The sequence below is a fragment of the Ixodes scapularis genome, unplaced genomic scaffold, assembly GCF_016920785.2.
Source record: "Ixodes scapularis isolate PalLabHiFi unplaced genomic scaffold, ASM1692078v2 PGA_scaffold1__304_contigs__length_218370807, whole genome shotgun sequence".
In the NCBI taxonomy this organism is placed as follows: Eukaryota; Metazoa; Arthropoda; class Arachnida; order Ixodida; family Ixodidae; genus Ixodes; species Ixodes scapularis.
Genome location: NW_024609846.1, coordinates 121306597 through 121331445, shown reverse-complemented (window position 1 = coordinate 121331445; position 24849 = coordinate 121306597). Strand labels below are relative to the sequence as shown.

The 24849-nt window shown below is 46.0% G+C and overlaps 2 protein-coding genes across 4 annotated transcripts in view; one reads left to right on the top strand and one right to left on the bottom strand.

The window, feature by feature from the left end:
* Positions 1 to 8651, bottom strand: part of LOC8038030 (SPRY domain-containing SOCS box protein 1) — a 98061-nt gene extending 89410 nt beyond the window's left edge. Inside the window, exon 1 of the mRNA XM_040498808.2 lies at positions 8464 to 8651. The gene's annotated coding sequence lies outside the window, so the exon portion shown is untranslated. The remainder of the gene's footprint in view (positions 1 to 8463) is intronic.
* Positions 8652 to 8818: 167 nt separating this feature from the next.
* Positions 8819 to 24849, top strand: part of LOC8038029 (46 kDa FK506-binding nuclear protein) — a 38675-nt gene continuing 22644 nt past the window's right edge. Inside the window, exons 1-5 of one of the 3 annotated variants that reach the window (XM_029970427.4) lie at positions 8845 to 9028; positions 9181 to 9270; positions 19019 to 19294; positions 21360 to 21413; positions 22224 to 22478. In XM_029970427.4, the coding sequence (XP_029826287.2) occupies positions 9019 to 9028; positions 9181 to 9270; positions 19019 to 19294; positions 21360 to 21413; positions 22224 to 22478 (685 nt within the window). In that variant the 5' untranslated portion in view covers positions 8845 to 9018. Of the gene's footprint in view, positions 9029 to 9180; positions 9271 to 19018; positions 19295 to 21359; positions 21414 to 22223; positions 22479 to 24849 lie in introns of all 3 variants that reach the window. The other 2 variants (XM_029970428.4, XM_029970429.3) reach the window with 2 other exon arrangements.

The window sequence follows — 24849 nt, the reverse complement described above, 5'->3', positions numbered from 1 at the left end:
ACCTCACTAAACAAAAGCTTCACAGTCACTATTGAAAAACATAACAGCAGTAGCTGAATGTAATCGATTAAAACAATTATTTCTACGCGTCTTTTTTTTGTGACAAATTTTATTGGCTTTTTTTTTTTTTTTTTGGAACTAAACGCAAAGCACAATTATTCCAGATGAAACTGAGAAAGACGGAAATCAACAAACTAGAAAATAATACACACAAAAAAAAAATTTCAGGATGCAGCTGGTGTATGTGTAACCTGAACTTCAGACTCGCACACACGCAACACGATACAAAAACACGCAAAAACTGAATAACAAAATTAAAAAAAAAAAAAAAAAAAAGCGTCGCGATTGTATACATGGCTTGCACGTGATCCTCCTCACACCATGCTGGAGGCCATCACTACTTGTCCTCCGAGAGAAACAAATTCGCCGGTAAGAAATGTACTACGCTGCAAAGGGGCATACGCACACGCGGTCAGGACGCTGGGCAGCAGATATGACGCTCCTATCGGTGCTGTTCGCTGTCGGTTCGCAAGGTCGAAGCGTCATAAAGGTTGCCAACAACGTGTTCTGTTCGCATCCGCGATCATCGTTGGAACGGGCCCTTTTCAAACGTGGGTGCCATTTCGTAGCTGCTGCGCCAATATACCTTTTGCCGAATCGCCCAAGCGTGAAAAAGGAGGCCGGGAACGTAGGTACACGCGCTGCGCGTGCTGGCGTCTTCTGCTCCAACTGTTTCGAAAGCAAAAATCTAAAAGAAGTGGCACTTCGCGCACACGTTCGATAAACGCTTTTTTTTTTTTTTTTAAACTTTACGGAAGGCGAACACGTGGAGCGCGTGTACCTACGTTCTCAACGTTCTCTTTAGTGCTTGGGTAATTTAGCTAAAGGTCTATATTATCGAAGTCTGCCATTATTTTGGCACGTCCTCCGGGCGTCTATTGGACACGATGACTCCGCCAGCTTTCGGCACGAACTCGGTTCAGCTCGCCTCCAATCACACCCTAGCCTCCTGCCCAATGGATGAATAATAACGGCTATACCCTTTATAACGGGCGGTAGCTTGCGCCACCTAGCCTGAAAATAATAACAAAAACCTGATCTCCTCTTTCAAGTCATTGCGTTCCTCTGTCTCCAGGCCATGAAGATGATCGCCAAGCAAACCGTTGGGAGATAGGGGAAAAAAAAAACACTAAAAACTCCCCCCCCCCCCCCCCCTTTCCTCCTTCCCCCGGTGAGGGAGTCGCCCATTTTCCGTTGGTCGAACCTTGTCGGCGTCCCCAAACACAAGGCCCAAGAAATGATGACTTCCAGGCCGTGTTCCGAAATCTACTATATATCTTACTCCAGGGTAAGGGTGTTGTACCTTGGCGTACCGAAACCTACCCGCGTCCAGCGTTTTTCAATCTGTGTTGTCACGTGACACGACCCGCCGGAGCAACTCGGATCCATTTGGTAAGATTTGGAACACAGCCCCAATGTTGCTCGATTGGGTTTTGAAAAGGGACTGTTCGTATCGCCTAGCGGCTGGGATAACGGTGCAAACGAACCAATACGTAGATCGTGTACGATCGCGGTGTTTTAACGATCGACCGTCGCGTAAATCCCAGAGCGATTCGCCTGGAGGAATCACGGCGGTCAAGTTTGTTTTGACCGCTCAGTTTCGTTAAGTATGTCTCGCACGTGGAGCGACACAACCGGCCCTGGACTCCATCCAGTCGAACGCGACCGACGCCAAGGTCCGCGTATTCCCACACTCAAGTCACGTGCCGCAGATCTGCCGTAAAAACATTCCCGACACTGCAACCTTAAAAAAAAAAAAAAAAAAAAGTTTTGTACATAGCGTTGTTTTGTCTCACTAAAGACGAGTAACACATTTCGGCTCGTTTAACGAATTAACTTTTTGTTCCTTCAAAATGGGAGAAAGAAAAAATGGATACTTGCAGAAATATATTTAGTCTTTGTAGAAATAAATAGAATCTGCAACCCGTCAAAAAAAAAGAAAAGAAGAAGCATACATATTGTGCCATATTATGCATTGTTTAAAAAAAAAATAAAAATGGGGCAGTTAATTGCTTAGCATTACCAACTTACAAACACGGTCACTATTAAAACTGTCCTTTTCCTTCTTTTTTTTTTTTTTTTCATCCCAATACAGCACTTTTAGATAACAGCTATCAAAGATCGCTGTAGCACGGAATGATGTATTATGTACTTCAAGTAGTACCCAAGTACCTTTTAAAAACTTGCACTTCCCGTCAAGTGCGTCTGAGGTGGATGCGCTTTAAACTTTGCTTGTTGTCAAGTAAAATAGGTTTGCTGAATTCTGTATGCAAGCTCCTCTCCGCTTACAGCATTACGAAGCCTCGTTTCGTCAATAAATTGATTCCAACTGCCGTAAGGCCAGCCAGAGATAGATGCAGGTCGCACCGCGCCAAGCGCAACCCAACAAGAACAGACACTGGCGTTTCGAGATCCGGTGCGAAGAACGGTACAAATGTGACGACGACGACAAGGCTGCACTCCAAGCAGAGTAGGAATACCTGTCGTCCTTCAATCCAGCCAAGAACGTATACAACTCAGCATTATCAGATATACCGTACGTACAGATGGGGAAAACCATGTTCCAGAGGGTCCCCTCGAAACGGACCAACACGCAGCTCTGACGGTACGCCTCTGTGGTGGCGCTGTTGTCGCAACGGCGCATGCGCAGAAGCTTCACCTCGAGCGAATATGGTTTCTGCGCTCGCGCACTGCCCACTCCTGGTGTGAAAACACGCGGGCTTGTTTGGAAACAGTGTCGGTCTATAGGCGTTTGCAACTACGCCATCTGGGCGCCGCCATCTTGTGCTGGTGTGGGAAGATCGTCTGATAGTCAAGCATTGCTGAGGCGTACCCACGGCCCCGGCAGCGCTGACTATCAAACGATCTACCCACACCAACAACAAAATGGCGGCGGCCAGAGGGCGTACTTGCAAACGTCTATAGACCGATCCAAAGAAGCGTTCCAGGCACGCGTGACGCCGTCATAACTGTGTAGAGCACGCAGGAGGCAGGCGCCAGTGCACGAGACGCGTCCTGCCATCTGGTGTTGCACTCGCGCGGACTCGCAGCACACAGTTGTCGCGCGTGCAGGGACATAGAGTTCCCACGATGCATGCCGGCATCGGCGACGTCACGAAACCGACCGGTGAGGTCGGTGTACTGCGTCACCCTCCCCCTCGAATCGGTGTAGAATCAGTTATACGCTAATTCAGATTTTCCCGCTATAATGAGCGGGGAGATTACGTGTTACACTTTTCCGTTAAACTTTTTTTTTTATTTTATTATTTAATAAAACCTTTGCTTTAAACACATTTCGTAAAAAGAAAAAAAAGGAAAAAAATTGGCGATACAGACAAGCTGCTGGAGGTGGTTAGCGGTAGTGACTCAAGGGGAAGACGACTTATTTTGCTGTATTCCCCTTTTTCTTTCCCTCGTGAAACGTTCCTTTACGTCAGGCCGCTGCGGTCGCGCCGCTACTGGTATTAGCCCCGAGAACATGGCGTGGCGCCACCTGACGGGCCTATCGTCGTGACGTAGGATGGGGGATCACGTGACCGTTTCCTGCACTCTGCGTCAAGGGTGGAGCGTCTCGGTCCTCACTCTTTTTAATACTACGGGTGTTTAAGGCTTCTTTTAAGCCAATGTTTCGTTTTACTACTCGACCTAGTCAAGTTCCTAAATCGGCTGCCGTACCAACGCTTCCGCGGAGCCGGTGAACCGGTTGGAGGCGAGCAGGGAAACGGTCGCTGCAGGGAAGCGCGGCGGCGTGGACTAGAAGGTGCGGGTCAACTTGTCGTTTTCGGCGGCTGTCTCGCGCACCGCAATGGACGCTTACGAAGTGCGACCCACCGTTGAAGACGATTTTTTTTTTTTTTAATTTCTATTCGACCGGGCAGTGGGCACCCCGTTACAACTGTGTACCCCTTTTCAGCTGTAAGCAGCATCAATGTGTTCGTGGACAAGGCCCACGAAACATCCCGGCTGTCGCTTGTGGGCGAAAGTGTTCTTGAAGCGGGACACGTGTTCTCCTGCAGCATCAAGAAGCTGGATAGGGATTGTTACACGTTCATTGGATTCGTTCTCCAAACGTCGGCGCTCACTTCGTACCCGCGCACGAGCTGGAGATAACACTAAATGGAAGAAACGTCAATGACACATCGTGCTCCATCAAAGCATAGGGGAAGTAACATGCCGTGTAACGTTATTTTGCTAGGTTGTATGCACTCACCGGCCGGCGTGCTGTGATATAGATCGAGAATAAATGGAGCCACATAACATGCTCACATTTATGCAGTTGCTGGTTGCTTAAGTACCACTAAGCTGTGAGTGATGTTTGCATTAAAATAGTCAGTAAAATTTTATGTCTTGTTGCCCTTTGTAAATTACTCTTTCAAGTATATTAGCACCCAGCTCTACTTGAATTGCTTGCCGCCAACTTGCACATACACTTTTAACCCCATCGTTCAAATGATATTGAAGCTGTATGAGAAATGTACTGCTATGCAGGGTGAGACTGTTCACAATTTATGAATTATATTGGAATGCTTCTCGTTGGGGTAGATGTGGAAGCTGATGTTTGGGTCGTTCGCGTAACTGCGGCATTGCGATACCGAACAGTACTTTACCATTGCTCCCTGAGCTCGACAGCTGCTGAAGCCGATCCGCGCGTGTGCTGATCAGGCTTCACACACACACACACACAAAAAAAAAAAAAGAAGCAAAAGTATTGAGCGAACGGTTTCCGAAGTCCCCGACCAAAGCAAGGCGGGATAGCTGGCCTTATCACGTGATCCCCCATCCTACGTCACGGTCGAACGATCGCAGCGCTCCAATCGGTCCCGCTCGGGGCCAATAGGGAGCAAGCGCAGTACATCGCGAGGGCTTGTTTGTAAACAGGTTAAATATCGACGAAGAGAAAATGACATCTTGGCGGATAATAATAATTGATTCTTACGTAAACTTTCTCCTTATGTTAGATTAACAGCCTATTCAGTCAGGGTCCTCGAGGTGAAACGGGAAATGCAATACATTGGAAGAGGGGTGGCAGTGTAGATATTGTATCAAACAAAAACGTAACCATTTTTTTTTTTTTTTTTTTTTTTTTTTTTTTTTTGCGGGGAAGGTTTGACGTTTTCTTTTTGGCTACGCCACTGGTATCGGGCATTGTCTCTCAATATGTCCAGAGTGTTCAGGGAGTGGGACCTAAGGTTCACATTCCATAAAACCGTTCTGACAATTTTTTTTTTTTTTTTTTTTTAGATGTTGGCAGGTATTTTAGAAAAGGAAGAAGAACTTTTGCAGCTCATATTGTCCGCGATGGTACGCTCCCTCCTCCCTCTAAAATACAACATTGCGAAGGGTCTATGGAACCTCCAAAGCAGCGGAACGAGAAAAGTAAATCGCACCTTCAGCTAGCTAATCGCCACTCGTGGCATTGCATACATACATCAAAGGCAACTCACGATCACGTAGTCTCGTAAGGTGCGAAGGATCATTGGGTTGTCCACCGCAAATTTGCGTTTCACGGTGCATTTAAGTACCGTGCTAAGATGAACTCAATCACTCCCTATCGCATCCGCAAATCTATTCGAAATAAAGTATCGTCACAGTAAATATATTGAAACACCGTTCGTAGTTTGAAGGCCCAAATGTGTGTGGTGCCACGGCCACTCAATCCTTCAGTCCTAATCGAGTGACCGTGGTGGTGCTTTGCTTGCAACGTTTCACTCAAAATAAAAAGAAAAAAAAAAAAAAAAAAAAAAAGATCTTTGCAAGTACGGTTTTTTCATGCCGCCATCTCGGTGCTGGTGTGGCTAGATCTTCTCATAGTCGAGCATTGATGAGGCGTACCCACGTTCTCAGCAATGCTTGACTATCACAGACTATCAAAATACTGCACAATAGCGTGCGCAAAGAACACCAACAAGCTGGCAAGTCTATAAATGATAGAATACTCACTTCTAAGAAACTGTATACATTTGAAAGACTGGCCATTTTCATGGTGTTTTTTGCGCACGCCACTGCACAATATTTTTAGACAGACAGTAAGAGGGCGCAATTTTTGAAGGGGTCCATATTTACTTCATTCAAGCATGTGCGGTACTAAGACCTTTCCAAAAGAAAGGGGTCCTGGCCGGTTCCATTTCCAGTGTTCTGGGCTGAGGCTATCGCGGCTGGGCTGAGAACTCGTAAATACTGGGATGGTGTATTACGCAAGCACCAAGAAACACGCTGTGCGTGTAGTTACATGCGCTGCACGTGCTGGCCTCCACAGGAGCAACCGTTATTAAGCAAAACTCTAAAACAAATAGCACTTTACGCTTGCATTCGTCGAGGCTTTATCTCGGTTATTTACTTAGAATATTTTCTACTGACACGGCAAGCACGTGTACAGTATCTAGGTTCCCAGCATTCACCTTGATACTTGGGTAATTTGGCGAAGAGATTATTGCCACCAATTTCGCAGTACACACCCAAAATGTTTATCATTTTAAACTCACAAACAAGGTTAATCATATTTCCTGGTAAAAACTTTTTTTTCCCATTTTTATATAAGTATGTTTGTTAAAAGGCTATTAAATACCAAGACAGTGGATGAATCAAGCTGCTCTGACTCTGAGTGATCACAGCCCCCAAAGAAAATGGTGATCACGTGTCAGTTGTGACTGGCCGACGATAACAATTACCGTATTTACTCGAGTAATAGCCGCACTGCTCATGAAGAAAACCTGAGGGTTCCCTTTTCCGCGGAGCACGCGGATTGCCAGTCACCGTGATCGACAGCATGATTCCAACTGTTTACAGGACAGAGATAACGTCCTCGCGCGAAGATACCATCTTTGAAGGTTGCATTTGTATGGAGAGTTGTGTTCTCGATCTAGTTATTCGCTATGTTATTTCTGCACAATGCGATGATTGGATGTATATGTGCTTTGAGGGAAAGTAGACGCAAGGGCCTTGTTCATAAATAGTGCGGCTATTGCTCGAGTAAATACGGTAATACGGTATTTTTATTTTTCTTCTATACATTACGACGGTTAAGCAGAACCATCACGAGCAACGTTGATATGCTCCCTCACAAAGCGTCACAAAACGTAACACACACACACAAGAGGAAAAAAAGTTCACAAAAGAATATTTACAGGTTTTTTTTTTTGTTTTTTTTTACCGCAAAAAATAAACTAGGCATCGCCGAACGCTCATTCTCCGCCCGAAGGTAGCTCTTGAGGTCACATCCAATAACTTAATCAAAAGTTAGTGATTTTCTGAAAATTTCAATGGGAAAATGGAGTCCATTTTCGCCCGTTTTCGGTTTCTGGTGCCATAGAGCCCCATGTATTTGAAAACTCCGTCGGCCGCCATTTTCCCATTGAAATTTTCAGAAAATCACGCGTAACTTTGCGTTCGGCGACGCCTAGTTTATTTTTGCGGTAAAAAAAAACAAGAAAAAAAAACTAAATTTTATTTTGTGACACCCTATATACATACAACAGAGACGCTAAAAGAAAACAAACGCGCCCAGGGCTAGTATATCACGCGAATAAGCGCAGCAAAAAGATAACCGACGAAAATAAACTTCCCCGACGACACCTGTCTCGCCGAGCACTTTGGCGGTGTGGCTATTCGCATGACCGGAGACACATCTGAACGCTGACAGTCCGGAGGCTCCACCAAAATTCGTCGCACAACTTTGGTCCCACAGTACGAAAGGGATATTCTTTTCGAGCAGTTTAATCCGCCGTTGTGAGCGCGACCCACATCCTAAAAATAAAAGAAAGTAACAAAATAGGTCGAGAGGCGGGTGCTCTGCTGACGGGCCCCGACTGAAAGGGGTCTTGCTTGGTCAGGCTTTCGGCCCGTGTGGGTGGGCTGGTCAGGAGTCGGACTGATAAACCCCCCCCCACTCCTCCAGTGTGCTAAAACAATAGGCGTGCGGACATCGCTCGCTCATCGAGATTCCGCCGTATTTTTAGATAGTCGATATCGCTGCACAGTGGACAAGCAAACCATCTGTTCGCGCTACGTAGACGACTAACCTCGCACCGCTCGCAAAGTTGAGAGCTTGTTCGCCGACTTTCGGACGAACGCCCAAAAAGAAAGACCCACGATCAGGTTTAGGGGTTGGATCGCTTGGTTCGTGCAAGCGCGTAAACACGCAATCCGAACAACATCGGTCCGAACGAAGTACCGTTTTAATGGACCGCATAGTTCCCGCAGACGAACGTAGGTATACTACCGCAATGGTTTGCATGAACGGCGGGAACGAAAGCGGTCTCGGCACCCAGAAGCCGTACGGTAAAAGCTAGTTTTTCGTCATGCCGACATGTCAATAGCGTTTCTGGGCGAATTTCTTGAGCCAAGAAGGTGAAATCCCACCCCACCAGCACTACAGCTACTGCTGTAATCGGCAGTATCGCTTACCGCCGAAAGACGTTCGCTGCAGACGCTCAGTCGACTAGAAGCACTGTGTCTTCGCTTTCACGGAGCACGTAACGGCTTTGCCTGCGTTGTCCAGGGTCCACGATCCGATTGATAAGCACCGGAGGTAAAGAAACTTCATTTCGGAAGCATCCCAACAAACGGAGCCATTTTACAAAAACAAAATGGCGTTCACTAAGCCTTGCAGGCTGCAACTGGCCGCAACAGTCGCGTACTTATTTTGATGGATTACTTCGAATGTACTTGATATAAGTTAATAAAACGAAAGGTTTTAGAAATATGTTTATAGTTATTTTTTGTTTTTTATTTTATAAAATAGGCCTTTTAGTTAGCTACTAAACGGCGTCGTGCGTGTCGACGGTGAAAACAATCCTGGTCCATTTCCTTTTGTGCTAGTTGCGGCAGCGCGGCAGTAGCGGCGAAAGTTAAAACAATCGGCGTGTGGTCGGGTGTTTCACGGGCCGTAGCGAGCTTGGGCGCCTGATTTCCCCCGTGCCATTTCACACTCCACGTCGAAGCGTACAAGCACCTTGAGCCATGTTTTGGGGTAGGTTCTCCCTTAAGTTCTTCTGGCAATGTGAACACTTGCCGCGCCGGTTTCTTCACCACGTTGCGCGAGCTATGCACGCGCTCGGTTATTGGCGCGCAACCAGCGCGGCTCTTTTCTAATGTCACACAATTTTCTTTTTCTCTTTCCAGGAGTCACATTAGAGAGTGGCAAGCGCTACTCGCAGGTGGTAAACACTTCGTACCACCTTTCGATGGCGGCACTAGAACCTCGGCAGTCTGGTGAGTTGAGTGAACCTGCTGAACCGGTGGTCTGCGTCGAACGATTCAAATATCTGTGCAATGTTTACCTAGAGAGCACCGGCAGAAAGCTTTGTTTTGGAGAGAGTAGCTTTGCTAAATTACGAATGTTTCGCAAGAACAGAAGGCGGTCGTTTTCGAATACGTGGCGACGCGGTTTGACTGGCGCCGTGAATCAAAGCTTCAGTGATGCAAGTAGCGAGCTGGAAAAGAACGCTGTTTTCAGCACCCAATGCATAAGTGCATTCGGTTGTAGGCATCAGATCCGTAATCCGGTCCTCCAAAACAAAGGATGGTAACAAGCACGTGACCTCAAAGGTCCACTAAGGCCCGCTTCAGACGGGGCAATTTCACCCAGCAATTTGACGTCGCAACACCAGCAACACGGGCCGCCCGCGTTCACACGCAGCAACCGATTTTCTACGACTTGCCATCATCATCATGAAATTTAATTTTTCCTGCACTATTTAGACGCACAGCTGTGCGCTAAAAACGTGTTTTTATATCTGAATTGTGTTGAGAATACTAACTCATGTTTCTGAAACTGATTATTTCAAAACGCTTCATTTCAAACCAGAACGAAGTCTTTAGCTGTCATCATCATCACCACAGGGGCGTCGCGTGACAATATCGCGTCTTTGATTGGCTGCTGCCGCTTCAAACGTCTCCCAGTTGTTCGAGTTGCTCGTCCGTTTCGAGCCGGACCCGATCTCAGCAATTCGTTGATGTGTTCGCAGTTCTTCTGCAAACAGCTATCATCAGCAGCAGGACGAAGAAGGGCGCGCGCTTGCTGAGCGTGGCCCCCCGGACTGAGGCATTCGATCCCTGGCTCCCGACTGTAACGGCCATAGGCCAGTCTTGTTCCTTTTTCTTGTATATATTAAACATCAGTAAGCCAACTATGGCTCTTCTGACATAGCATTCGCGTCGATCTAGGTAAAGCTAGGGAACAACCCGCCAGCAACCTCGAAATTGCTGCAAAGGTTGCCCCGTATGAAGCGGGCCTAAGGGTCTCTTTTGGCACCAGACATGCCGCCAGCGCCTCCAAAGAAAGGACATTTCTTCTGCACGAATGGTCGTACAGAACAATCCGACCACTGTACGCCTTCGTGCCATAAATCTTTTTTTAAATGGCGTTTTGAGTTATGCACACATATATATCGAGCTGAAGAAAATAATAGCGCACATAATAAGCCATAGAGCTTCTCCTTAATGTGCTGTTACAGACCACCCCTGACTCATAAGCAGTGCCCTTAGTCGTAGTGTGTATCCTAGACACAGTTGTAATGTGTCGGCGTAACACGTGCTATGACCAGGAGCTGTTTGCCGGTTATACTCACTCATGTTTACAAACAAACAGGAGTGCCACTAGCAGCATGCCGCCGGCGCCACGCGTGCGCGATAGAGTGGGGGCAAACAGTGTCGCTTCATTGATCAACAAACCATTGGAATGCAATATTGGCGGCATGGGTGGAGTCCCCTAGCTTGCTCTTTTTTGCATTGGAATTGTTGATTGGTCTTCCTAGCTATTTCTTACTGCTTTAGTGGCCTGAGCGAAGTTAACGAGGCTCGTTACACCGCAAAACATTGTGTAAATAATGTGACGTGCGGCGATTAATTCTGCGTGAGCGCCGCAGATACGACGGTAAAGCCTGATTCACATGATGAGATTCTCCTCACTATTTTCAGTCGCGACGTCGCTTGGACAGGAAAAGCGTAGACGGTAGCTGTGATACTCGAAGTTTATACTGAAAATCGCAAGCAGGATTGGACCAAGTGAATCGGGCATAACAAGTCAATGATGGCCACTGGTAACAATGGTCAGCATCTCCTTATATCTATGGTTTACACCGAGCCTACTTACCCCGAAAAACCTTCAAACTTGTCTTTTAAGGCTTGCACTTACTTCTTTTTGAAATTACCAGGTCAACATTTGATCTATGGGCCGCTGTTGTTTGAAAGAGCAGATGACAGTTTGAACAATTAGACAGTTGTTTGAGTGTGAAGATGCACTGAACATGGTTTGTGGGTCGTCCGGATGACTTGATGATTTTTCCACGTTCATGTTGCAACAACAAAGAAAAAAAAAAACCTGGTGTCCACAACTGTCTGAATTAACCCAAAGCGCACACAATCGAGGTTTGACATTGTGGTTTTCCCTTTTCACGGCACCTATCCACGTTCTTAAATGAACCAAGTAGGCAGAAATCAGATGAAAACTGATCTTCACACCTTCTTGGTTCCACAGCCCCAGTCTCAGCGCTTTAACAAGGAGGCAGGCTTTAGTCTGGTTTCTTCCAGAACAAAATGGGAATGCCCGTTCCGCGTAACAACTTCCGCCCACACTCGGAAGTGTGCCCAAAGCGCCATCACCGCAGCATGATGTAACAGAATGGAGTTGGTGTATAATAACTATTTGCAGATGGTGTTAGATGCACAAAAAAAGCAAAGAAGAGCTATTGTCAGGGGGAGGGTAATCAAGGAAGTGTAATAGACTGCAGATGTAGGTACACTCTTTTCTACTCTAAAAAAAAAGCAAAGAAAGTGACATTATGATGCCTGAAATGCATCTGAATGGCCTATTGGCAAGGAGATAGAACTATAGGCACTTTTTCTAGCATGTTTTCTGCAGAGCTCAGTGTTTACCGAGCACAAAGCCTGTGGACTGGATTTTTTTTCCTTTACTTCAGTACTGGCCTTAGGGGTCAGCGACCTCAGCCGACCTGGACGATCGCACAGAGCAGACTGACATCACGTGCAAGCCATGTATATGCTCGGTCGCTGTTTGTTGCTTTCATGTTGCGCCACTACTCGCATGTTTACTAACAATCTGGTGTCGTACCTAGTAGAAATTAATGTATAAAAAGGGAGGGGGAGCGCCCTAGCTTGTATTCGCCCAGGGCGCTTGATAGTGTAAGGCTGACCCTGACCTACCTCGATCGAGCACGGGGCACAGATTGGATATGATTGCTTCATTAGCCTTCAGCTGACACTCATGTTCAATCAGTGCTTTATTGATTGAGCCTCCAACTGATTGGTGATGCAGCATTCGGCTATGTCAGCTGAGCGCTGTGTCAGAAGCACAAACAAATAATCTGTGTTGTTGTCCCCATGGGTCTTATTCTCAAGTTAACTGCTAGGACCGGGATGGCTGCATCTTTTCCTGAATAACATCAGGTACCACCCCTGCTTCATAGTGTTTGCAGAACTGTAACAAGAAAATCCACCGAGAGAAAATTGGAGATAGCTACAATTCTAATGGTTTGTCCTAAAGGTGAGAGCATAGCAGACGGATGGACGTTGTTGCATATGTCGGGCAAAGACTCGAGCTCGACACAGGGAAGCATCCGGTTCTAGTTTTAATGCAACCTGGAATGTCAGTCCTAAGCACCAGCCACGTGCTCTTGAAGGTTCGAACACCAGGCCACATCGTCTCCTGGCCACCAGCCAAGACATTACAGACGTCAGTGTCGGTGAAGCTGAAGCATCCCTATGTGTGACTGCCTCGCTTTCCGTCGACTGACCAACTTCAGAGTCGGTTACAGCTGGACGGCCATCTGCCATCTCGGTCCCACAGCTGCGCCATCTGTAACATTCCCGACCTGCGTCGTCTGCCCACGGTAGTCGAGCGGACAAAATAAGGACTTGAGTAACGTGCCACCCAACGTTCGTTCATGCAGTTGTGTCGACTGCATTGCAGCCTGCAGCACAGTGCCTCCCCATTGGCTCGGCGTTAGTATCGCCATAGCAACAGCTCGACGTAAGGAGTCTTAACGCAGTCAAACGCAACTATGTCAACGAGCCTTCAGAGGCACGTTCCCGGCGTCACAGCGAAAGTATGGTTTTTGGGAGCAATATAAAACGGTATGTGCTTAGCGGCAAGTTATCTTGTTGGCAGGGCCACAGGGGCACGAACCGGTCTTGCTTAATTATTATTAGGGCCATAGAATTTTAAAAAAGGAACAATACTCGAAACCAAATTAATTGGAGGAAATTATGGTGTCAAAAAAGAAAAAAAAAAGTAATTATGTCTTCAGGGTTCATCATTGGACGCGCGCTGGGTTCCAGGCATAGTTGGGGTTCGGCTCTTCTTGTCTTTGCAGCAACTGGACACAAGCGGCTACCCGAATGCTCGTCAAGGCATATATTGTCAGGGGTTCAAATCGAGTGCTCACACGGTGTTTGTGTCCAATCTATGAGCCGCACCCAAATGTTGCCGCCGTAGGGTAATCCCAATGACCATTTCAACACTGCAACCCTCATGATACGTCCTCAGGTTTGGCAAAGGAGTGACTGAAAGAAAAAGTTAGCTTTTATCCTCGAAGTCAAACCGCAAAAAAGAAGCTCCTGGGTCAGTGGCATTGCACATGAATATTCGCAACTCCAACGCCCTATAGGTGGCGGGGCAGTAGTTCCAAGATGTCGGAAGAGACGGGGATAGATTCTGCAGGATATCCTGTGCGCCTGCTCGCTGACGGTGTTCATCGCGCTAAAAATAGTTTATTTGTCTACAAATGCTAAGCGGTTAGGGAGGGATCATATTACAGGTGACGGAGATGCTGATGCGTGTTAGGAAAACGAGCATGCTGTTATTTAAAAGTTGCACAAACCTCAAATTGCCAAGCTTTGCAGTGAGCGAGTGCTATTTAGGCACCAGTTGGCGGCCACGTTACTGTTTGTGGCAGAATATTTTTGAGGGAGATGAACATACGTTCGCGCTTTGCCTGACCACTAGTGCTCTAAAGAGAGCCGCAAACGGTGACCGTCAAGCTTCGGAAGTGCAGCGTTCACAGTATTGGTGTCTTCGCGTCACAGCCTCACAAATCGCTGCTCACCGCCTCGGTTTTAGTGTATTGCAACACATAATCAAACTGCTCTGTGGTTATTGATAGAAAGTTTGTTACCACAGGCTACCGTGCAGTGTAGCATTACGACCGCAAGCTCACGCTGCGCCTTTAAGGCACAATTTTCAGTGCACGCCAGGAGCGTTGCCGTGCTCATCACTGTAAAAAAAATGTTGTAGTTCTTGGACTTTTTGTAACATATACGACACTCCAAAACTTCAGTTCGCCGTGCAGCCCACTGTAGCCAAACTGGCGGCCCCAACTTTTACGCGAGGCTTGATGACGGCGCAATATAACAGGTTAAACAGCTGAAGTTCGCAACAAAGAGTACCAAAAAAAAAAAAAAAAAACACTGAGGTTTTGCGGTAGGGCCAAAAAAAACCAATTACTTTTTTTTTTTTTTTTTTTTTTTTTTTTTTTTACAGACATTTACAGTTACTTGAGCTATTTTAATAAGTTGCACAACTCGGCTATCAAGTCGCTCGTGAAAGTTGGTAGCGCCGGTTGAACGTCAGTGCGCTGTACGTCCAGCTGAAGTTTAGGGGTGTCGTACGCTATGCAAAAACTGCCTATTAACATAATCGGCGTGTTTAGGGGTTTTATTTATTGCTTTATCAAAAGAAAACTTTTAATATACCATACATTTTTTGTACCTTGTTATTTGCAACATGGCGGTCCCTCTGGCCAAAACTGCGTGTTCCAAGCTCTCGTTACAAACAGCTGGCTAACACAGACGCGCTTAAAATGCTTTGAGCATTTCTTTATTTGCTTTGTAATTACCTGAAAGCGAGTATGGGTATTCTGTCTTTTTAAAGTGCTTGGAATAAACGGTCATGTTCCTTGTAACGGCCTTAAACCGCGAACCCATTCCCGATTTGTATTGCTCGACATACCATTGCGCGACGAGTTTTCTCCTACTTACGGCAAAGAATAGACTTTCCGTAGACCGTACTATAGAGTTCTTTATTGCTAATGGGAGTGGGAGCGTTTTCCGTCACGTTGAGCTCAGATTGAGCTGGCGGCCATGCACAAGACCAGAAATCCGCAGCGCATGCGATACACGAAAAGTCCCTAATGAAAAAATCGTAAGGGTGCAGGAGAGCTGGTGAATATTAACCATGTTGAATTAACCTGAGACTGGGGTAGAGAAGCGTCGAAACGTAGAAGGGACAGAAAATGAGACGTCGTCCTGTCTATTTTCTGTCCCTTCTACGTTTCGATGCTTCTTCTCTACCCCAGTCTCAGGTTAATTCAACATGGTCCCTAATGAAATTAGACATCCCGGTCCTTCGTGCAAGGCTGTTGCAAGGCGGAGCACAAGAATTCCTTTTTTTAACGCGCTCACTTTTTTCGTTAAAACGACTTCACGTATCAAGGCGGCCGGTCCCTGCCAGCGTTTCCGCACGCGGCCGCCGCCACTGCCGTCCCCGCTCCTCTGGTTCTCCGTTCGTCTGCGGGAGGGCGAGCGGCGCGCTGGAGTTGCGAATACTTGAATTTCCCTAGTACCAGTAAGCATGTGTAGAGCGAGAAACATTCTAACTCGATATCGTTGCACAGCCTTTTTAGAGGGACACTGCTAAGATGTATATGCTTCCAAGATTTTTACCGGAACGTGATTTACGAGGGCCCAGCTACCCAGAAAAAATATTTCCAGCTAGCAATGACTATTTCCTGCACCTCCCCTTCCCCCCCATAAAAAAAACATAAAAAATTAAAAAAAAAAGTATTCTTGCATTATTTGCATTGCGAGACTAATTTAGGCAGCTCTGAACCATGCTTATATTTTGGAACCTGAATCAAATGTAGCGCCTTTTTTAGAGCGCAGCTCTTAGGCGCCCGTTTCCGCGTTTCGCGGCGTTGCCGTCAGCGTGATTGCCCCGCTAAATTTATCGGGAAATTGAATTGGTGTTGAGGCCACGTGACGTCAATTTCCCCGCTAAATTTAGTGGGGAAATATTCCCTGCTAGGTTTAGCGGGTTAAGGAGGAGCAGGGGAGGGTACGAGAGGGCATACCCTCCCCTCCGTACCCCCCCCCCCCCCCCCCCCTTCTCCTCAAGAGCTGTGCTCTAATTTTGCATTACAGAGATTTGTAGACATCTTTTTTTTTTTTTTTTTCATATTTGTTTTATTGAGGCATTTCAAAGAAATCTTTCTTGGGGAGTTCATTGTCCCTTTAAAAACCAACATGCAATTTTGATTTTCTACAGGAAAGATGATCCTTTTAGCATTCCCTTCAAAACTGTACGGAGTTACCATAGAAGATATTGGCGACGAGATGTTTCTGTGGCACCCTTTTAAAGTTTCTACCCATGATCATAATAATAATAATAATCTTTGTTAGCGACAGTTGTGATACTCTGAGTGGCTTGCAAAGCTAGACAGAGAGACAGGCAGGGGCCTGTAGACGTGAGCACCAGGTTATTAGTTTTGAACAACAAGTTTGGTTGTAAAAAGTGTGGGTTTGGGGTCATCGCATCCTTAAAACAACCCTGTCAGAGCTGACCGTTTGACAATCGTCTCATTTCCGTCAATAAAAGCAGAATCAATCCTGCCAAAGACTTCATAGTGAGAGTTTGGCCAATCATGAAAGGCAGACCACAGCAATGCTTTTGTTTGCGGAAATCCCCATTTGGAGAGACTAAAGGGAGTAAGCAAAGTTGCGCATGCTCTCTTTTCTCAGAGCAAAAATATTCAGGCTTAATTCATTGCAAACTATGTTTTTCGGTTTCTTTTTTTCATAAAACACTACAAATTTGTTTTTCTGAATTTACAATTTTGCATGAAAATTGCATTAAACATTCACTTGGCCTCAAGATACTTGTTGCTCTCATTATTAATTCCTAGCCACCCGATGTGTTCATTGAGAGATCCTTCATTGTGTGGTACTGTGTGAAATATCCAGGAAATATCCAGCAGCAAACAACATCTGGAGTCCAAGTGAATGTTTCCTCTAATTTTCGTGCAAATCGCTGATTTTAGATAGTTTCATAGTCATCACAGAGGCCTGTGCTTGGAAATGGTAGACCACTTGTCACTTCCAAATAAAAGTTTCTGTATTTATTCGTTGGCTAAAGCAGACCTCTGCTTCGATGCCATGTTCCTTCCTTTTTTCTTTTTTTTTTTGTGAAAATATGAAGCTAACAACTAGCTTGAAGGGGGTGGACCAATTGTGACAGTGCTGCCTTCTGCCAGAGAATGCACAAAACAACCTTCAAAACGGAAATGCGAGCCAGACCCGGGATCTGACTTTCTGGTCCTTACGACTGCATGAGTGACACTCGTAAATAGTAGCCAAGGCATTAAACTATTCATTACCAAGACCGGCGAATCACCGGGCGCACCAGCAGGGACCAATTTGTCAAAGCGGGCAAATCACCGGGCTCGAGATATGGATGGTTTTCAAAAGCTGCTCATAGTTGCCGGCTAATTTTGCTTGTCTTACAAGTGCCGCAAACTATTATGTATTTGCCAAGTCTCCCGTATTACCCTGGAACTCCCGAATTTTGACCGACTTGTATGGATGTACGGTGGTTTGATTGACAGAAAAATCTTCCGGAAAACGCAATTACCCCCCCTCCCCACCCATAAACAAGGAGATTTTGCCGTTTTAACAAACGGCTGCTACGATAGTGGGGCCCAGCTTTATCTCGCTAGCATGAGCAGTGCAATATAAATGTAATGAAGCTGTCTTCATGTAAATTTGTTATCAATACTTCTTTTTAAAAAACCGCAATCCCCCCCCTCCCCATTTTCCCTTTGAAATTCTCCCGGATTTGATTTCTCCGAACTTGGCAGGTACGCCATTGTTCTGCAGGCACGCAAGACACGCGCCGCGAGCAGGTTCTCCACCGCTATTTGCCTCCAAGGGCTGCACAAGGCATGTGCCTCGTGCATTGCAAGACAGATGCATCAAGGGGCTTCAACTTGTAGTAGTGAAGTTGCCATTACCAACAGATGGCAACAACCCGTTTGTTTACCTGAGTTGTTTTTGTTTTTTTATATATATATATTGTTATTAAATTGCGGTGTTTACTTGGGGGGCAAATGGCAGGGTGGGTAGTCAGCATAATCTTTCCGGGAAGGAAATTGTAGGTGTTGTCTTTGAAAGCAAAGATGATGACGATTTTTCAGCTTCTGATTACGAGTGCTTGATAAATAATGAGAAAGCTTAGTGCACCTAGAAACTGAGGGAGAGGAGGAGACGAGAGCTTGCGGGGATGTTGGAATGGCGAGCTCTGATTGGAATGATTAGTCGGTAGACCTAAAGCCAGCTTCCTTTGTCTCCACTGCACGCGTCAAACGAGTTGCAGCGCCCGCATCCGGCGTTTATCTTTCGCATTCTAACGCGTTCCAGAAGTGCAGTGCAGTCAAAGGCATTCTAACGCGTTTGACGAGTGCAGTGGAGACAACTGCAGCTGGCTTTAGGTCTACCCACTAATCATTCGAACCAGAGCTCGGCATTCTGACATCCCCACGCGCTCTCGTCTTCTCCTCTTCCTTAGTTTATCGGAGCTTAAACGCCTACTGATCTAAAAGGATTGTGATCAGTATTCCTTTCTCCATGTGCCAGAGTGCTTCGAGACTTTTTGTACAATAAAAAATGTAACTGCCCTTCCCCCGCAATTAGTCAACTGACACAAAGTCTTCAAGAGTGGTAAGGCACACGTTTCTTTGTTTTGCCAATTTATTTTTACTGTAAGAGCCAAATGGTATCACAGAAAGTAGCTCCGTTCTAGCGCAAAAACCATGCGGTACGGACGGCCCAAAAGCTCGCACCGAGCGCGGTAGCCAATAGGTTACTTGGAATAAGCGGTAGAAAGACACGAATAGAAGTTCTTTTCTCTCGCACCTTGCCGCCTGAGAGAGATCCGAACTCGCTCCTGCAGGTTCCTCGTCGCACAAGCGCGTGATGCTGATGCTGGAGCACGCCAAGGCAGAGTTCCTGCTTTGCACACTGGACTACGAGAAGGCGCTACAGGTTCCCTTGGACCTAAGTTTTGTCGAGGGCGAGGAGGTGACCTTCTTCCTCAACGGGGAGGGCACCGTCCACTTGACGGGCTACCTGACCGACGTGAACGGGCTCGGAGAGCCCGACGCGACGTCCGAGGAGGGCTCCAGCTCGGCGGAGGAGGAGGTTGAGGACCACAACCTGACTAGCCGACGTAAGTCTCTGACCCGTAGACTCGGCATTGGCACTGATATGTTTTGATGGTGCCGTCTTACGTTCCCATCCGTGATGTCACGACTGGAATTCACTGAATTGTGATTGTGGCTTCTTATCAACAGTTGCGAACCGCAAGTTTGATGGTGCGTTTAAAAAGCACCATAGAAGCTTGGGATTGTCGCATCACGGCGAGTGTTCGACCAATCGTGGAACGCCGACCACAGCGACACTTTTGGTCGCGCATATTGCTAATAGGCCTTTTGCTAAATTTCCCAAGACCCAAGAAGCTTGCAATGAGCATAGTGACGTGCGCTGTACGTGCTGGTGTTTGCTTCGGCAATTTTTCTAAGCCTAAGATCGATAACACTTCATATGCGCGCTCGTCAGTGCCTTATTTTAGTCATTTACTTTTACGTACAGATAAGGGGAGTGCATTCCCAGCATTCTCAATAGTGTTTGGGTAATTTGGCAAAGGTCTATTAAAACAACATGGCAGAACTTTTTTTTTTTTTTTTTTTCTAAAACTGTAGCATTATTGCATAGAAATAAATATACTATGTTATTTTGTGTTTTGTCCTGTTGTTTTTTCGACATGACACTGCCTTTATCTATTGGTTTTCTTTAAAATTGTTGCAAATTGATGTGGGCCTTGTGTGTTAGTGCCTATTTTTGTTATTTTTTTGTATAAGCTAGCTTTCTTTTTTTTTTTTTGTAGTAATGATCCTTTTCTCTTTTTTTTTTTTTTTTTTTTTTTTTTGTGCTGTGAGCTAAAGTTGCTAGATACTGGGAAAAGTAGCTCCAAGCTCCCCATATGGTCGCCATTTTGGTCCATGTAATGAGCAGTTTCTACTTGGCGAGCCAACCCAAATTCATGGTGACAGGTTGCTTTGTAAAGACATTGCTTGTATTCTGAGATTTTATTATCCACACGCCGGCGAAACAAGCACACATTTTCGCACCATTACCACATGTTGTGTCAATGCTTGGCAGTATTGCAAAGTAGGGTGCCTACATGTTTCCGCCGCTCCGCTGTTTAGGGTGGCGACAACGTTTGTGATACCTGTTGCCGACAAACCAGTGTTGCCTACCTCGTTACCATGGCAACCTCCGCTGTTTTCGTTGACCATTTTGTCACATTCGCCGGTCGTGCGCTCAGACTACGCCGCTAATCCTCGTTAGGGCTAGGGAGCGCTCACCGCTCTCGTTCGACGGCGAGGTTTCGGCGTTCAATGCCGATCTGTCGCATTCCATTTTGTCGCGAGAACTCGCGTTTAGATAAAAGCGACGCACACTTCCTGCTCAAAACTTCAAAATATAAAATACCCAAATAAAGTGAGAGACACCCACAACCACCTCCATCCCGCTGAGCCTCCGACTCCTCTTATGAACGGAAACGGAAGTGGCCTCACAGTGTTGCCAGTGTGTCGAGACTACAGAAACTCAACGTTGTTTAGTGGGAAAAAATGGCGGTGGGAGACGATCTGGGAAAGGGTAACAAGAAGTTGGCGCCACCCTAAAGCGGAGCGGAAACATGTAGGCACCCTATTGCAAAGTAATTTTGATGACTTGAAATATGGAAGAAAACCAATAACATTGTAAGAGATCTGTGGAGATAAGTGGGATTGATAAGTTTATTGCATACACAGCGATGTTGGCACACCTCGTTCAGAATGACCCTTTGGAAGCTTTGAAGATTTAAAAGGACCAAAATGGTGATTGCCATGACGACAGAGATCGATCAGCTGATCACCTTGTGAGGGTTTGGTTGTTTGTGTGTTAGTATCTGTTTGTGCCCTGCTAGCAGACAGGGAAGGTAATGGCATTACTTTACTTTGAGCTAATTAAGGAATATGCCATCGAGCACTGATTCCAGCAAGCTAGCTGATGCAAGTCGACTGGTCATCTGACCTGAGACGTCGGAGCAATCACCAGTGAGGCGTTTGCCACGATGTGTTTTGTTTTTTGTTTTGTTTTTCTGAGAAGGGGTGCCCTCTTGGCCATTCATTGCAAGTTTAGGATGTCTGAGCACTGGGAGCTCAGCTTAACTCTTATCTTGCTTGCAGTGCTCCAGGTTGAAGATGAGGACAGCGAAGATAGTGATTTCTTACCAGACAAAGGTGACTTGCTCTCCCCAACAAAGGAATGCTGTGACACTTGAAAGTTGTTTGAAGGGGTGTGTTATGGATAACCCCATAGGGAGTGCATGTCTTTGAAAAAACATTCTTGCACCACAACCTTGGCTAGTGAATGGTGTTTTTATTGTTTAGGACGGGGGTCCTCGAACTGGGTTCCCCAAAAGCACAGGGGTCCTCCAGAGTACCCTCATGGGTCTCCAGAGCTTTTCTCGACAGTCCAAGCCACACATTGATGCACACCAAGTTTAAGCCAAATGCTACCTAGTATGTGCATTATTGTTTACATGGTTCATAGGCTTTTGTATGGCTTTATTGCATTAGTGCCAAGGCCGTGAAGGGCCTCGAGATATGACTTCGAGAACCCCTGGTGTAGAACATTAAATGTGCTAACTACACACTTCTTTCGGTTACTTTCGAGTGTCTAAAGAAGCGTAATGTCACGAGATAAAAGTATTTACCACCGAATAATCCGATTCTACATTCACGGTGGCGGACAGCCTCCAGGAGTGCTGGAAGCACTTGAAGAAAATGAAAGACGTTGACAAATCTCTGTAATGCAAAACTAGAGCACAGCTCTTGAGGAGGAGGAGGGGAGGGTACAGAGAGGAGGGTATGCCCCTCCTCCTCATCTCTATTAAGTTTGTTTAGCATTTGGACAGTTTTGTTGACAATGTGTCTACAAGTCTAAGTGTGCCAGCGAGGAATTATAATTACATTTCGACGGCACGTAGAGAGCTAGACGTTGCTACTTGTCCAATCCCGTTTTTTTTTTTGTTTTTTTTCGTTTTGCAGCAGTGGCTAAGTCAAAAAAAGCCCAGAATGGCACCAAGAAGGCTGCAGCATTAAAGAGCAACAACAGCCTGGTCGAGCTTGTCAGCAACGAAATCGGCACTGACAACGATTCTTCAGACGAAGACTTCGAGGCCGACATGGTAGAGGACGCTGCTGACGACGAAGAGGACGAGGAACAGTCCGACGAAGACGAAGAGCAGTCTGACGAAGAGGACAGCGATGAAGATGGGGAAGAAGAGGAGGAAAAAGATTCTGGTAATGGTTGATTGATTTATTAACATTGTTTTTAATAAGCTTTAGGGTATGGCCTCGTACGCAAGACACTGAAGTACGAGGGAGGGAGGGGAAAGGTAGATACAGAGGTCAGGAGGGGTTAAATCTAATGTCAACCTGTTCTGCATGTCTGCCTGGAATGCATGATGTTGAAAAGCTGGTGAGTGGTGCATTAGCCGATTGGCTGTAGTTCGCATTCCCAGAGCACCGCACGTCATGGTGTTTACTGGTTCCGAAAGACGATGTGTTAAGCTTGAAATGTACCTTGGTCCACACAAATGAGCCACATATGATAGAACGTTGAAACCGCTCGCAGCACCACAGTGAGCGTGCTAAGGCGAGAAAGTTTAAGGGCGTGGCATGACTGAGTTGTAATGATCTGAAGGCAAACATTTGAAATTTTCTATTGGAGGGTGTAGTGCCCCACAGTGTTGTGTACAAGGAGCAGATGAGAACTTTCTGCTGTCAGTTGAGTGCCCCACGCTAAAACTGGAACTAAAAATAAAAAAGAATTATTTCTTTTTTATGTGTTGGTGAACACAGTTTTGAAACTTGTATCCAACTTCTGGCATCACATTCGGGCAACGTTTTGCCTTTTCACAATTTATGCGGTTAAAAAAGAGCACTGTAAGTATGTTCTAGGCACACCCAGCGAAGCTTGGTTATTGGCTACTTAGGGCTGTATAGATGCAAGTGGGGTTGGCAAAGGTGAGGTGGCACAAGTACAAATGACATAAACAGAGGTCAGGATATTCAGCAACCCGGAAAACCTGGAATTGTCAGGGAATTTGGAAGCCTCTGGAAAAGTCTGGGAAATCGTCACAAGGTTGGTTAAATGGGGAAAAAATTACCGATGTCGACGGTTCAGTGGCACTCAACGAAGTGGGAAAGTGTGGAGGCATGAATGGCCCTGAGTGGCAGTTGCCCAGGCATCACCATGCAGTGTAGGCCATCACTCGATTCACCAAAACGGGAACAGCCCGAACAGCCACTGCAACCCCAATCTTCCGCATTTTGTTCTTTCGTAATGTTCAGAGAATTTAATTGGACTGTTTAGGAGAAAACCTCGAAAAGTCTGGGAATTTGATAGGAGCAATTTCATAGACACCATGAGAGGTGTGCAAACTCGTTGGCCCATGTCTGTGACCAGAAAAAGCATGTGGGAAAAGTGGGAGCACACAATACTGCTGAAAAGTCCCGCAGATAGTAAGTATGAGCTTTTCCGTGTGTGTCGCTGGGATTTAATCATTATTAGTGCCTCACGGGCTGTCTCCGTAAATAAGGATGATTGGCTGTAGCCGTGCTGCGTGGTAAAGTAGACCCACGAGCTTCGTTCATGAAACGTTTGTCCTGTTTGTGAAACTTCACAGTGATGCACAGCCAGGCTATGTCTGATGTCTGGGCGGTCCGGCGAGCCACCTATCTTGCTGATCTAACCCAATTTTCTTAGGGGCTGTATGAGCAAAGACGTTGAAATTCTGCCCGCATACTGCAAGTATTTGTAAGCGCTATGCCCGAAAAGATCAGCAATTTAGAAGCTTGCTTGCTTAGACCACGATTCCTTTAAAGGGACCGTGCAGCGATACCCCCACTTAGAATTTTTTTTTTTACTTTACTCAAGCTTACTGGCACTAGTGGGACCCATGTATACTCGCACGCAATGCCACTAACCAAAAAACTCCTTTGTTGCGGTGTAATGTCAAAGACAAAAGCGAGTTTTTTTTTTTTTTTTTTCAATTTCTTTTGCAAGACTTGATGACATAGCTGGGTGGTCGCAATGCCCCGCCCCCATGACAACATTTTAATTCGGAGCATTGCGTGAGCACTCGATTTGGGCTCGTGATAATCACTAGTTTGACAAGCATTTGGGTAGTGGCTTGTATCCAGTCGCTGCAATGACGACAATAGCCAAACCATAAAAATGTCTGGAACTCGGCACATGTCCTGCGCTTTGACAACCTCAGCAACATTGGAAGCATATAATCTGCTCCAGGTCACGTGGTCGTTTGTTCTGACTGAATGTTGCGAGGGTGAGCTTTGCTTGTTTTTCTTTAATTGTTTTTCTGCGACTTCTTTTGCCTGTGGTGAAAAACAAAAGCGTGTTTTGTATGTCAATAAAGTTAGGGATTCATTCTAAGTGGTATTTGCACAAAGTACAGAAATTGTTGCATCTCCCTTCTAATAGATGTACAGCCTATGTTAGTAGTCTGGGAAGCCATTCATGGTCTCTAGGAAACTGGGTGCCCTCTAAAGCGAAAAAAATACATGACAATCAAAACCAGTCATTTTTCTCCTCTTATGGCATTGTTTCTATGGAGAGTTGAGGTCCAGCCACTGACCTTCGCTCATGTGT